The 16888-nt window shown below is 33.6% G+C and overlaps 1 protein-coding gene across 1 annotated transcript in view; it reads left to right on the forward strand.

The window, feature by feature from the left end:
• LOC126198864 (galactoside alpha-(1,2)-fucosyltransferase 2-like) overlaps nucleotides 1-16888 on the forward strand; it is a 96972-nt gene that overhangs the window by 22345 nt on the left and 57739 nt on the right. The window contains exon 3 of the mRNA XM_049935461.1: nucleotides 16552-16724. Within this exon, the coding sequence (XP_049791418.1) occupies nucleotides 16552-16724 (173 nt within the window). The remainder of the gene's footprint in view (nucleotides 1-16551; nucleotides 16725-16888) is intronic.

Here is a 16888-nt window from a genome sequence, read left to right on the forward strand (position 1 = left end):
ACGCTATGTACACAGTGCTACATGAAGTCTAAGTTCTGAATTAACAGAACCACTTTATTTATTGTTGCTTTAGTCAAATGGCTACCTCTCTTTATGTATTTCCATTTTAATGACCTCCAGTAATGCACACTCCCTTTATCAGCACTTACATGGAGTTTGGGAAGCGATGGAAAATCGGATATATAGTTGTTATTCGAGAAGAAAAGTTGATTTGAATTTAGTCGTTTTTGTCTGTTTATTTTGGGTGTCAAATTATTTTCTTCATATTTCTGTGTTTTATTTGGTGGGATGAAATGTAGATAACATGTAATGATAATTACAATACTCAAATTAACACTAGAAAACAAGTTATTCAAATTTAAATACAAGAATGATTCCCTATTAAATTAAATGGAACAAACATCAAAGCCATCTGTTGACAGATTTTCTAACTAACGTACAGTTTTGAAGCATGTAAAACTTTACAGTTTGACACATATGATATACAATAGCTGTACAGTTAAAAATGTAAAATGTATCTACTGCACTGGTTTTGGCCTTTAACTTTTTCATTTTTAGAGATAATTGACTTCTTATTCCATTTCTGGAGAGGCCAGTTTCCCTGAAACACGACTACCCAATACTGATGCAAGTAAGTTTGGTTGCATAACTCGCAGGGCAAGGGGAAAAACATTTTTGGGAATTTCTCAGCCAAATATTACCCAATTTTGAAAATTCAAAATTCTAACTTAACCTACATAACAATCGCAATCTGGAAATAATATAATGAAAAAACTAAATATCATATTCTAATCACCACACTAAAATTTTCAGTTTTTATTCATTTTATCTTCTCTACAATATTTCAAAAAGGTATTTAAGCATGAAGTTAATACTTCTATTACTTTTCCTAATTTTTTATTCATTCATATAATAAAAATTTTCAGTACGTATTCTTTTCAGTGCAGCTTACATTAAATTTTCCTTACCATACATTTTAACATAAGCTAAAGTATCTGAAGGACCTTTTTTATTAAAAGTTGCGAAAAGTTTCATAATTATCTTTTGACATTTAACAATGTTTTTTCTACAAGTTGTGTTAATGACATAGAATGGATAATTTGAAATGAAATTATGTGCCCTAATATCTACATCTCCTTTCAGTAGTTAAACTCGTTTAAAATCGAGAAATGCATTTTATGCTTTGAGAAAACTATTTGCAGGATTAATAGTCCACACCTACTGTGGGAAAATTTTGTCTTCCATTTTTCGAGTACATATCATGTAGGTTGATATGATCAAATAATGAAGAATCAAGTAGTTGACTGATTTTTCAATTTGTCTGAAATGTGACTATCAAATTCTACAGAGTTATAGTAATGCATGATATCAAGTTCAAAATTTGTCTTACCACTCGATCGTGCAACTTCTACAAATTGTAGTTCATAAAAAGATATCTGAATTTTTGGATCTTTCAGAATATTTTCTCGTTGTTCTAATACATAATTTGGTTCTTATTTCACAAATGGCACACGAATTTCCATCGATTCTACTAGAATTTCAACCCCAGCTTCATTATAGTCAAGCCATCTAAGAACTGCATCTCTAGGACTACAAGACATTGTAAAAATTACAATTAAATCCTTTCCCACATAATTTCTGTATAATCTTTTACTAAAATTCACAAGCACTGCTAATGGATAAAGCACATCTTTTTTCTTACTTTTTATTTTTCCATTATTAAGTATATGACCTTCCATACTTATTTTATAAGTAAATGTTGGAATCAAATATAGCTGCTGATGAAATAAAAGGATTTTCTAATCTAGATAAAATATTATTTCCTTTCTTTATGGTAAAAAAAACAAACAGTTCTACCACATAATTATCGTTTAATTTTTTATTGAATTTTCCATCATATGTTGGGTAATCTGATTCCAATCCATCAGGATTAGCTATACAAATTTTAAAATTCATGTATAACTGTGCATGAACTGGACAAAGCCATACACCACCCATATTTATTTCAATCTCTGTACCACTGTTGGGTACATTTAAATTATTTTTACTTTTCTCATTCACAGGGAATGAGTAGAAATTATAACTCTGGATTTCATTCATGATTTATTAAGGATGAAATTTATTAGGACATTTCTAAAGTAACTGTTACGCAAACATCGTTAAATACAATCAAATGTCATTATCATCAGTTATGGTTATTTCTAAGTCTAGCATTTAATCATAAACTGAAATGTATGCAGCGTAATGTCGTCCATAAACTAATGGTTTCCCAAATTCAGCTATTAGTTCAAATGAAGCATTAATATTAGTTTCTCTATGAAAATGATCAATATATTTAACAAACATTTCATCAGCTAAATTGAAATTTATATTTATTAATTAAAATAGAATAATTTTACTAACATTATTAGCAAACCGTCTTTTCATTAGTTTCAGTAAACTGATTATTAAATCCTAGCACACTTGCGATATAATCTGCTTTTATATCCATATACAACTTGATATCACTCTCAACAATAACTATATTAAAAATTTCATCAGCTTGAATGTAAATGTTTGGCTTTTTCGAATGAATAAATTTTTCTAAATTTATAAACTGTTCCGACCTACAGGAATTTCTATCGTTACTCTATCGCGTATATGGAGTTAAAAAGTTGTATAAAAACCAATTAATGTAACATCTTCATTATTTTCTCTTACTGTAAGAGTTCATTTTCTTTTAAGAACAGATGATTTATCACTCAACTGAAATAGACAAATCATTTATACCAATAAAAATTAATCTGAGTGGCAGATTGGGAACCAAAAATAGTTTCTAGGAAAGAAATCAAAAAATATACATGGTACACTTTTACCAAATACTGTTCAATATACAACCGTAGGACCAAGTGGATATGGAAATACAACATTAATGATAATTATATTCTAGCATCAGAATGGTTGAATTAATCATTTCTATGATTATTTAAAAGGTTTAGATCTACCAGAATACTCAAAAATTATAAAAAGGCATAAAAAATTAAAGATAAACATAACAAAAAATTGCTACTTTTATTGAAAATAATGATGAAATTATTACATTAGCTCAATGTCTAGATAATTCAGTAGTAGTACTTCATGACTTCATTCTTGCAAATCAAGGTATAGTTAGAGAATATTTTACTAGATGAAGAAATAAAGGAATAGACTGCTTTTATTTGGCACAAATATATTCAAAAATGCCAAAAGTAAGCGGTAATCTAATTTTTTTAAATATTTTCAGACAAGACGACACAAAGTTAGGTCACATTTATCACGAGTTAGTTTGTGGTGATTTACTATTTCATGATTTTACAGAAATGTGTTGTAATTGTTAGAATGTTCAGTTTGGTTTTTTTATGATAGATGTGACTAGAAAACCAAATGAAGGTAAATTCAGAAATAGAATACAGCATTTATAACTGTTAAACAAGAAGGTTAAACATTATATAAATGTTAAATAAGAACATTAAACACTTAAAAATAATTAATTACTGTGTTTTCATCTCTAATATTTGCAAAATAAGACCCACAAATTGTTAAAAAGGCTAAACAAAATGGAAAGATTGCTGAAGAATTTAAAGTACAATTCAAACTTTGGATAAACAACCAAGAACAGAATATGAAAAACATAAAAGATAACATCAACCTGTTATCGATTCTACTGAACAAGTAAAACAAGGAATCGAAGGATGTATTAAAAGCTATTGAAAAATACAGTGAAGCTGAAAGATAAATTCCAAATCATCATCATAAAGAAGATTTTGGATATTTATCACCAATTAGATGACTACATGACTAGTCGGAAGATGATATCGACAAATATGACTATACATTAAGTGATTAGAAATACAAGACACAATGAATAAATATGAAAATGAGAAAAAGGTCCTGTTAAAAATAATAAAGGATAATTATGTTAGAAAATAATAAGTATAGTCATAATCATCATCAAATCATTTTAAAACAATAAAATTAATATTCATTATTTTTTGAGGAACAGTATGAGGTAATAAACTATTTATTTATTTCTTTCACGTAAACTATCTATAGCTCTATTAACTAGACCATTTCTCCTCGAATCCTGTTTCAAATTTTTCTAACTGAGTTATTTGGCTTTTATACATGTCTTATTTCTTTTTTAATGTTATATTCTCCTTGTTTTCAAACTGAAGGTAAAACTTTATATGTAATTCATTTTTTGTATTGTTTTGCCTCCTTTTGTGATTTAAGAATTAATGAATAGAGTATTGGGTCATTGATAAATAAGGTATTTTTTATGTACTTAGGATAGTGTCTTCGAGACACCTCCTTCATTCAATAGATTAACTACAAAATTTTTATCACGTTTATCAACATTTTAATATACCATGTTTACTATCTTTATATCCACAAATTTTTAAAACTGATTTGCAAAAAACTATGGGTTATTATGATCACATTTATTATTATATATAAGCTTCTTGTTGAATAGATCTATAATCAACACCATTATATAGAATAAAGGTTTTATTAGATTTTTATTTTTATTATAAAATATAGATATAATTTGTTTTACAAAAATATTGCATAATCGAAATTGAATTCCTGTAATTACTTAGGCCTTTTCCCTTCTTGCAAAATGTATTATATTGAGCTGTTTTTCGAGTACTCTTACGATTATTAATACAAGAACAAACCTCGAATTTTATATTGTTAATTTGGCAACTTTCTTCTTCTCCAAATCCTTTGGAAATGGTTTTTCTAGTGCTAATCCATAGCTTTTTATTACATCTACCAGTTTTTATCAATGATAGTTATAATATTTTTCTGTCTTTAAAATCTTTGCAACAGCCCAAAGTTGTTTTACATTTAGTGCTTCTATTTGCAAATCTTTTGGATACATGTGAGTTTCAGCAAATCAAAATGAATATGTTCTGATCTAGCAGTACATTTACGTCTGTAAGAATATCATCTTATGTTTAAATCTTTTGCTATTGCATAAAATTCTAAATATTCGTTCTTTCTAAGTTCTTTATTCTGTACTTCATATTTTTGTTTTGGAGAAGCTGTTATAAGTATCTGCTACTTTGCTTAAATTGTCACCCATTTATATTAAACTTTTATTAAAAAGTTTAATTTTTGTGTGTGTAATGAATAACCATCCCTTATTTACAAATAAAAATTTGTATTTTTGTTAAGGCAACGAATTGGGGTACACCTATTTTTGTTTATTTATCTTCACTCTTTTTAAAATGTTTTATGTATTCTATTGATAACATCATGAATTATAAACTTTTCTTCATCAGGATTAAAAAGAAATAATTCTACAACCTATTGCTCGTCTGTGAATTTCTGTCTTTCAATTTATTTTGATATATTTCGATCATTGTGATCATTTTTATCACATTCAACTGCTGTTCTGTATTCTGTGAGATATAGAGGAATGCTCTAATTCTCAATGGAGAACTGTGTTTCAAATCTTTCATTTTTAAAACAATTGATTATGATGCTAATGAATTCTTACTCCTTTGTTTGTGTGCCTAAATTTAATTTTAACTCAAGATCACTAAACAAGTTTTTTATTTCATTTTTTGAAGTAATTGTTCTGTGTTTCTAACTAATGAATTTATTCCTTCTCTTATTAATGAAAACTGTATGAGGTTCTACATATTTATCAATACCTGATACAGTTATCAGATCAATATAATTTTTTTTCTCTTCATTACCTACTTGATGTCTTGTATTTGTAAACTGTAAAAGTTTAGCAACATCTTTTCCTTTAAACCATGGATTATCCTATTAATCAATGATCATAAACACTTGCTTATTATTATGTGTAAGCACGTTGTTGTTTGTATGTAGATTTGACCCCATTAAGAAGAAATGGCGTCGATTACAGATTTTTTATTTGTCTAATAAAATTTTTTTCTATATAAATGGAGCAGGTTCGACAACAACCGAAACAGTGTTGTGTCAAACCCAAATTTTGTAAATATTGTAACAGTGATAAGACAATTGTTAATTGTACTTCACAAAAACACACAAAATGTAGTTATAAAACGAAGTGTAGATAATGTGTAAATGAATACAATGTAAGAAACTACAACAGAAAACGAATTCCTTGTGTATATGCGAAAATATTTCTAAATATTATTACAAAAATCACTTACAACAGGTGATGAACATTCCAAAATATTTTCGATTAATAATGATGAAAAGCAAGCAAATGTAACAAATTAAAAATGTAAAGCTTGTCAAGAGATTAAAAAATATAAATTGTTCCTGTAAAGATAGCCACAATAATAAATGTAAAAAATGTACTTCGGAATATATGAAAAATAAGAAAAGGGAATTATCTTCTACTTAATATTTAAATATATCTTACATAAGGATTCTCATTGGTCGAATTTAGAAGGTTATTTTTATACAAATCTACTAAATTTTATTTTATATAAATAGGGAGACCAAATGGAGAAATTCACAGTTATTCAGCTTCATGATTCTTTTAAAAGAAGTAACCTACAAGGTTATAGTAAACTAAATATAACTGATATAATTAAATTTACCAATAGACATTATCTAATGGAAGTTGTGTTTGGAAAAAATTAACTTATTACAAAATTGAAAGTGATAGTGAATTTTTTCAAAGTAATGAAACTAATCCATTGTAAGGAATGTTTCCATTTTCTGCCGATTTTTTTGTGAACTAGGAAAGCAGAACTACTGATAAAAAATCATTTTATTTTGATTTTATTTTATTTGAGAATCTAAGAGACAGAAGAACAGTACATGATTATCTAGTTGATATTGCATTTGTAACTAGATTACAAACTGTAAATTTTTAAAATAACGAACTCAGTTGAACCTAATCATTTCTTGACTGCAGAAAACCGAAAATTATGAAAATTGTAAAAGACAGTTAAAAATATATCACAGATTGAAAGTAACTTTTAAATGTTATTGTGGTTTCAAATGCAGACAAATAGAAATTTTATGGAATTCCATTTTCAGGTGGAAAATCATAAGGTAACAATTGAAAAAGAATTAGCTAAAAAATTTAAGAATGGTAAACAAAATATTTTATCAAAAAATTCTAATTTTCAAGCAAGACGATCAAGATGGCCATGAAATACAGTTATGTGCTTACAACTAGGAATTAACAGAAATGATACATTGTGAGGATCATCTTACATTGAATTGCCAGATAAAATAGAAAGTAAATCAGCATTAATACTTTTAAAAAAAAGATCAAAAATCTTTCCTGTGCGCTATAAAATCTGCATCATATCCTGTATATAAGAATGCAGAAGGAGTTACAAAATATATAAAGGTTGGTCTGATTTTATTTGAAACTTGAAAGTTTTGTATACACTTCAGTAGTTGACAATATTCCAAAAATCAAGAATAGAATTAATGTATCTATTAATGTTTATTCATTTGATGAAGAATATCGAGTTTATCCATTAGAAATTACGAAATTTAAGACAGAAATATGTAAACACCTCTATTTCAAGAATGAAATTAAATCACATTATTGCTATGTGAAAAATTTATTTAGACTTGTACTGAGCAATATAAATACTCATGAAGAAAATTATTGATGTATGTTTACCCAATTTCATTGGTAACAAGAAATTAAGTAATCATGCATCAAGCTGTTTAGTTAACAAACCAATAAAAGTAGAAATTCTGAGGGCTGTTTCATATATTCATTTAAAAAATTGGCAATATACACGAAACGTTCTATTTGTTATTTATGTTGATTTTGAATGTTCGTTTTTTAAGATGTGCAACTCTCAATCAAATCTAGAAAATTCATATAAAATGAAATATAAAATACATGGAAAAACTCTTTTGTTTATACAAGGACAAATTGTCATAAGAAACATATTGAATGTATAAAACAAGAAAATGAAGAAATTGGAAGAATGTATTCTTTAATTGAACAAATGAGACCATTAACTCCTGAAGAACAATCAAGATATGCAAGATCGATAAAAATGTACATTGTATAAATGTCATCATTCAACAAAAAATAAAAAGGATAGTTACCGTTACCATTTTAGAACAAAATTCATAAATCCATAATGTAATGATGGTAATTTACAGTTAAAACAGCCTAGTTTAATATCAGTTTATTTGAGGAATTTATCTGCATATGAGTCACATCTGTTTTTAAAAGAACTTCGTTATGATAAAAAAAGAAATAGATTTAAAACCAAATAATGAAGATACATTCATTAGGTTTGGTAGGAAGACAGGAAATTTGAAGATGTGGTTTACTGATATATTCTTATTTATGGCCTAATCACCTAACACGCTTTCTTCAAATTCTAAAAAGGATCAAATTAAAAATATTAAAGAAATTTTCTCACGAGAGTTACTCAATCTAGTGATCAAAAAAGGTCTATATCCATATGATTACATGGATTCTTGGAAAAAGTTTGAAGAGACACAATTTCTAACAAAATAAGAGTTTTATAGTAAACTCCCTGACTATGAAATAAGTGATGAAGAGTATAAACATGTAAAATTAGTTTGGAAAAAATTTAATATTAAAAATCTTGGTGAATATCAAGATCCGTATCTTAAAATTATATCTATTGTTATAGTCTGGTGTATTTAAAAATTTTAGATGGACTTGTACAAAAGAATATGATCTTTATCCATCTTCATACTTTACACCACCAGGTTTTTTCGGGATTCAGTGTTGAGAATGACTAAGCAACCGCTTGATTTGTTACATGATTATGATATGATTTTACTGGTAGAAAAGGGAATAAGACGATAAATACCACAGTGTTGTAAGAGAGATGTTAAAGAAAAAACTAAATATATGAGCGATTATGATGCTAAAAAGATATAGAACCTTTTAGTATATTTAGATGTGAATAATTTATATGGCTATGCTGTGGGTAATGTTTACCTTATGATGGCTTTTAATGGGATGAGCCAAATAGTGTAGATTGTAGAAAAATCACTGAAATATCAGATACTCTTAAAATTGGATATATTTTTAAGTAGATTTAGAATATCCAAAAGAATTACATGATTTACACAAAGATGTACCATTAGCTCCTGAAAATAAAACTGTGCCAGGAACTAAAGATAGGAAATTGCTAACTACAATAGAAAATAAAAATAATTATGTAGTCCACTATAGAAATCTTACACAGTGTCTACCATTAGAAAATAAATTAACAAAAGTAATAGAGTTTTAAATTTTAAACAGTCAGATTGGTTGAAGAAGCATACATATTGAAATGTAGAAATGAAACCTAAAGCCAAAAATGATTTTGGAAAATATTTCTACAAATTTATGAATAAGTCAGTATTTGGTAAGACAATGAAAGATATTACAAATAGAGTGTATATAATCTTAGTATCAGATGAAAAGTGTGATAAACTTATAGCAAAACCAAATTTTAAAAGAAGAACAACATTTAATCAAAATCTTGTTCCTTTTCCTATGGACAAAATAAAAATTTGGTTCAGTAAACCAATCTATGTTGGAATGAGTATATTTGATTTATCTAGAGAACTGAGGTATGATTTTCACTATAAAATAATGGAACCAAAATATGGACAAAATATCAAGTTGCATTATCAAGACACATTCAGTTACATTAACAAAATTAAAACTAAAGATTTTTATAAAGATATGAAATTGATGATTGATTACTTTGGTACAAGTGATTGTCCAACAGATAATATTTAAGGAATTCCACATGTAAATAAGAAAGTTTTAAGAAAGAAAAATATGATGGAAAAATAATGGAAGAATATTGCAGTTTAAGAGCAAAAATGTATGCTTATAAAGTTTATAATGAAACAGAGAAAAAAATCTATAGGAGTTAAGGAATATATTGTTAAAAATAGAATAAGTTTAGAAGATTATAAAGGCTGGTTGTTTAACAATAGAGAACAGAACAGAATAATTAATATGATTCTAAGTGAATAACATGTAGTCTATACAGTTGAAATAAGCAAGAAGGAATTGAGTCCTCATGATGACAAAGGACTTGTTTTGGAAAATGAAATAGATACATTATCATATGGACATTACACACTGTAAAAATCTAATAAAATTTTTTCTGTATAAACAGTGACTCTAATCAAGAAGCTCAATAATGCAAGTATCTCGAAAGCGATTTTAAAAAATGAGTTGGAGATACATGTTTTGTGTAGCATTACTTGATGTGAATATTTAAAAAACTAGATACAGAGAAAAATTTGAATGGAGCTTAATAAAGTGTTTAAGATTATTTTACCAGATATTCTAAATTAATTACTGATTTGGATTTTCGATTACTTGAAGGAGGACAGATGAAACTGAAATATAGAGGAATGAAGAAACTTAAAAATAGAAATTATGAAATTCATGACCTGGAATTCATTCTGAAAATTAAAAAAAAATGTTTATTTTCCTATTAAATTTTATAATCTTTAAACATACAATACTGAACTGCTGAAGCAGTGTGGTGACCGACTGAATGAAAAGAATATTAATGAATTTGGTAAACATAAGTATCAAAAACATAGATATTGTTGGATTTGTAAAGAATGTGTATCTCACTACCAGAAAATTAAGGTTATATGTGAATGTGGTAGAACTGTAAACAAAATCTTGTCTTAAAAAACATTTACAAACAACAGCTCATAAAAATCTTGCAGCTGATCAAGAAGAAATAATTAGAATAATTTTAGTTGAGGAAATAATTTCTTACATTTACTATAATTCAGTTCATATTTTTTTCTTATTTACACCATTTATAAAAAATATTACAGTTATTTTCTTACATTCACCTTTTTTGAGAAAAAATTTCATAATAAGTGTACAACATAATTAAAAATATTCATTTTCTTAATTTTTTCTAATCAAGTGTAAAATGTGTTATTTTAAATGAAAATACATGAGTTAGCCCTGAAAATTGGACCATAGTAGATGATAAGTGTAGGTTCTACGTAATTTTTTTACAAGGTAACGAACTTTTGGGCTAAAGAAGCAGGGCTTTACTCATAAGGCTGTTTTATCAAAACAACAGCTATATGGCTGCTGCTCTTCCCGAGTATCGAGACATTATAGGAATACAGAGTGGTCCATGTCCTGCAGCAGGACTGAAGATGATGGTTTGGAGTTCAAGTTAACAGTGATTTGAGAATTGTTCTAGGGGACGCTGATGGCCAATTGCGCCACAAATTGCTGAAGAAGTTGCCATTGTCATGGCTGAGAATCCTAGACAGAACGTACGATCTTCAAGCAGTATACTACCGTATCATGACTGCTGAACATTCCATGGTCAACTGTTCGGAAAGTTGCAATGGTACCTAAACAGCATGCCATACGAGCAAACCAGATGCTTCTTTACATGCGGTTACTCATATTTTAGGTACTGGGACTATACATAGCTCTGTTTAAAAAGAATAGCCCCATGTAGTCATAGGGTCAAGCCGCATAGTCTGCTTTCATGCTTTGCAGTTAATTCGCTGCACGTAATAACCTGTAGCTGTTATCCTGCTGTCAAATAGTCTATGCATTGCCTAGAATTGCGAGTTAATAAGATACACAGAAATGCGAAGTAAAAGTTAAACAAATAATTTAATAACATAGGTTGTTTTGATACAGGCGACAGAGAACTGTTGAATAATATTTATTCAAGAAAGGGCATCTCAAATAAACGGGAAATGGTCCAACGATATTCAATTAAAATAGAGACACAAAATGCCCTTATCAAATGCAGAAAAGTTGCGTCGTGAGCGTTATGAGAATGGTAGCAAAATCCCCAAATTAAACAGTATAAGAAATATTTGTCAGCTCAAAACAGTTCATAGTTGAACATGATGATTCACAAATTAACATAAGCAATACAAAGAGTGTATTGTATTGTATTGTATGGAACTGAGGACCTAGAAACGATGGAGAGACTCCGTCTCTTCCATAGCCCGCAGTGGTACGCAACCTCACAACAGGCTACAGCAGTCCACTCACACCGCCGCCGCCCCACGCCGAACCCAGGGTTACTGCGCAGTTCGGCCCCCAGTGCCCCCCCCCCTCCCCGCCCCCCTGGAACGTCTCACACCAGACAAGCATAACCCCAATGTTTGCATGGTAGAGTAACTGTCGTGTACGCGTACGTGGAGAAACTGTTTGCGCAGCAATCGCCGACGCAGTGTAGCTGAGTCGGAATTAGAGGAACCAGCCCGCATTCAGTGAGGCAGATGGAAAATCGCCTTAAAAACCATCCACAAACTGGCCGGCACACCGGACCTCGACACTAATCCGGCGGGCGCATTCCTGCCGGGGACCGGCACGCCTTCCCGCCCGGAAAGCAGTGCGTTAGACTGCACGGCCAACTGGGCAGGCGATACAAAGAGTAGTAAGCCAAACTCTTTCTGTCCTCAGTTCCGCAGTATAAGCGGAGCACATTCAGATCTCTCGTTAGTTAGAGTCCCTTCAAAAGTTAAATTAACTTCTGCAGTTTTAAATGTATTGAGATATTGTTGTCTTTAGATTTGCTTCATTTTTCGGAGATCGCAAATGTATTCAGATTTGCGTTAATGTCTGACTGAGTTGTTGTCGAATCTGAAGGAGCTGTAACTTGGCCATTATAAAGGACATGCGAGTAAAAGCCGTCCAAATTCCCAGCTTCGGGATTTTCCCCACATCCGGTCATTCGCTAACTCACGTGGTTCACTGGGAGCGGCAGTGGAGGCCTCCCGGCCGCGACGTTCTATCGGCCCTGATACCGCACAGCTTCGCAAACAAATTCAGCTCACCTTGTACCAATTCTAGGCGGCCCATTAGCTCGCCTACATACGCGGAACGTTGCAAAGCGCTGCGAACAATTGTGAAACGGTATCTCTAGCGCGGTTCCAGGCTATCGCGGATGCAGATGGTCGTCGCACTGAGGAACGTTTGTAACCTGGAGCGTAAACATGATGCCCATTTAAGAAATGTTACCTTCTCATATGGAAATTAAAATGTGTTTCTTTCAATGGTTTATTCGTTATTTATCTTCTACATGGCCTGACAAATACTTCCACAAAGTTCCATTGTCCTACAATACTCGTTTTTCATGGGAGCCCCCTCAAGTAGCGAAAGTTTAATTATAGCAACACTGTACTAATGAAATACTCGTTTGCTACCTTTAAGGTATAACAATAATTTACCTCAAAGAAATTCTGACTGTATAACTATCAAACGTTTAGGATACAGTAAGCTTCGTGTACTTCCTGTCATTTTTATTTCCTGGGGCGCGACACATTCTCAAACTCAACCAATCTCCTATATCAGAAATAGCACTTTCTGAATGTTTGCCCCTCTCTGATAAATTTCTGCGGCCGCTCATAACCCTAGTTAGCTTAACAGTTCACTCTTCTGATCTGTCACGTGCACTTGCAAAAAATGGCTCAAAGCACTACGGGACCTAACATCTGAGTTCATCAGCCCCCTGTACTTAGAACTACTTAACCCTAACTAACCTAAGGACAGCACACACATCGATGCCCGAGGCAGGATTCGAACCTGCGACCGTAGCAGCAGCGCGTTTCCGGACTGAAGCACCTAGAGCCGCTCGGCCACAGCGGCCGGCACTGCACTTGCACTATGCCCTATTACTGACCTACAGAACTGGAAATGACTGAGTTCTGTAGTCATGCAAGGGAGATTCTTTACGAACGCTTTTAACTTTTCGACACCGAGGTCACAACCTTCTGGATCGCAGACGATCACTCTCTCCCGACTAGATAGAGTCAACACTTTACAGGGTCCACAATGTGCCTCCTTCATCCGGAAGGGCGCTGGTCGATGCCCAAAGCTTGCAATCTCCGACAAGCTACACAACATTGTTTTTTCGCTGAGGCATTTCAGACCATTAGCCCCTGAGGTGCAGATCATGTTTTTCCGTCAATCACTTTCTATTTCTGCCAATAGCACTCGTATGAAAGTGCTATTTTCTGTTACAACTTTGTTCTCTAACGAGTGTTTGACAAGACCAGGTATACTGGGAAAGTGCCTGGGAAAGTACCAGCTCTGACCACAAATCACTTTAGATAGATTAAGAAATGACCAAGTCAGAAGCTACAGGCTGGTCAAAGCCTCCCTCCACCGAATGCCAGCTTTGACATGCCCAACACCAAAGAGGACACAATTCGCGCCAAAGTCATATCCCCACCCCTGTTCCACTAGCGGATCGCACGAGGGAAAAACGACTGTCTGAACGCCTCAGTACGAGCTCTTATTTCCCTTATCTTCGAATGATGATCATGCTGCAAGATAATATTTACACAGTGCGAGACTGTCATGATGTCTTCAGTTACTACCTATGGTGGCGTGGCAGCTCAGATGTATGATGTAAATGTAAATGTCGTGTGGCTAGGGCTCCCATCGGGTAGGCTATTCGTCGGGTGCGAGTCTTTCAATTTGAAGCCACTTCGGCGACTTGCGCGTCGATGGGGATGAAATGATTATTATGATTAGGACGACACAACACCCAGTCCCTGAGCGGAGAAAATCTCCGACCCAGACGGGAATCGATCCCGGGCCCTTACGATTGACATTCTGTCGCGCTGACCACTCAGCTACCGGGGGCGGACAGATGTATGATCACCATAGCATAATACTGCCCGCACCAGCCTGGAAAGAAACATGATTCCGATCAAGCCACACGTCTCTATTAATCCATAGTCCAATCTCAATGAACTTGTGTCCACTGCAATTATGCAATCGTAATTGATGGTATCATCGAGTCAACGTTGGAATATGCAATAGTCTTCAACTCTGGAACCACATATTCAAAGAAGTACGCTGAATGGAGAGCTTTGAAACACTTGTGCCCGCACCTGCATTGTACTCTGTCGTCAGATCTCCCACAGATCGCCGCCAATTCTGCTTTACAGAGCGCCAAACACCCTGTCTCTGATGAGATGTGGACGTCTGACACCTTGTCCCCTACGCGTCGTTTCATCGTCCTTCAACCAATTTCCTTACATATTCACGACAGGAACACGCAAACAGACAAGTTTTGCTGCTTCAGAGATACTCTTTCCCAATCGTTGGCCTACAGCAAGCTGCTCTTTCTACTTCTACATATATACTCCGCTAGCCACCAAGCGGTGTGTGGCGGAGGGCACAATTCGCGCCCCACCTCTGTTCCACTCGCGGATCGCACGAGGGAAAAACGACTGTCTGAACGCCTCAGTACGAGTTCTTATTTCCCTTATCTTCGAATGATGATCATTACGCGATTTGAAAGTTGGTGGTAATAATATATGCTCCACATCCTAGGTGAAGATCGGATTTCGGAATTTAGTGAGCAGCCCCTGCTGTTTAGCGCGTCGTCTATCTGCAAGTGTGTCCACTTCAAACTTTCTACGAGATTTGTAACGCTCTCGCGATGGTTAAATGTACCAGTCACGAATCTTGCCGCTCTTGTTTGGAGCTTCTCAATTTCTTGCATCAGACCCAACTGGTAAGTGTCCCATACAGACAAACAATATTCTAAGACTGGACGAACTAACGTATTGTAACCTATTTCCTTTGTTGAAGGACTGCATCGCTTCAGGATTCTACCAATAAACCGCAGTCTAGAGTTCGCCTTACCCGTTACTTGTGTAATCTGATAATTCCATTTCAGATCATTTCAAATAGTCACACCCAGATACTTGACTGATTTTACTGCTTCCAAAGACTGATCATTTATTTTGTACTCATGCATTAATGGGGATTTTCGTCTTGTTATACTCAGTAGATTACACTTACTAATATTGAGAGTAACTGCCAGTCATTACACCACGCATTTATTTTCTGCAAATCCTGATTGATTTGTTCACAACTTTCGTGTGATACTACTTTCCTGTAGACTACAGCATCATCGGCAAACAGTCTAAGGCCGCTGTCAATACCATCAGCCGCGCGGGATTAGCCTAGCGGTCTCAGGCGCTGCAGTCATGGACTGTGCGGCTGATCCCGGCGGAAGTTCGAGTCCTCCTTCGGGCATGGGTGTGTGTGTTTGTCCTTAGTATAATTTAGGTTAAGTAGTGTGTAAGCTTAGGGACTGATGACCTTAGCAGTTAAGTCCCATAAGATTTCACACAATTTTTTTAATACCATTAACCAGATCGTTTATGTAAATCGTAAAAAGCAGAGGACCTATTACGCTGCCTTGGGGCACACCTGAAGTTACTCTTGTTTCCGTTGAAGTTTGCCGAACTCACATCAGTGAATTCCTCCATTTGTGGCCCATGTCATGATATATTCCGCGTTCGTTTCTACCTAGATTTCACCCTTTCCTTACCATGCCACGTGCTCTCAGTCTCACTAGGCAGCACTCAGTCCCTCAGTGGGCAGTGGTCATCATGTTTCGGCTCATCAGTGGATCCTCTCATTTCTTCTTATAGTCCCTGTTGGAGATTACCCTGGTCAATATTCGAATCTCTTTTCCAAATTTTCCCACTGTCTGCGTTGTATGAGTGGTCTACAGCCAGCAGTGCATGCTTTGGTGCGGGAATACCCTCCACAGCCTTATCGATGACGTGTCGACTTGTGGGCAGGTGTTCGAGCCGCTGGGCGTGCCGGACACGCTCGAGTTCCTCTCGCAGTCGGGATGCCCCGAGGACGCCATGGAGGAGGCTGACCGACGCCTCTTCAAGGTCGACCTAGAGACGGAGTCGCTGGCGGAGGTTGTCGCACAGGCCAAGGAGCTGCACGTGCCCATCGTCTTCGAGTAAGTATGTGTGGTTTTATCCAGTGACGTGTTTGGCTACGTGGTGTGTGGTATCAACGAAGACGCACGGGCGGTTTACGACGATAGAGGAGAGAGCCATGTGGTTAGATGTTGAACACCATAGGCGACACCATTTTAGAGTTTTTTATATTTTGACGACTATG

This window comes from Schistocerca nitens, chromosome 8 (genome assembly GCF_023898315.1).
Source record: "Schistocerca nitens isolate TAMUIC-IGC-003100 chromosome 8, iqSchNite1.1, whole genome shotgun sequence".
NCBI classification, from domain to species: Eukaryota; Metazoa; Arthropoda; class Insecta; order Orthoptera; family Acrididae; genus Schistocerca; species Schistocerca nitens.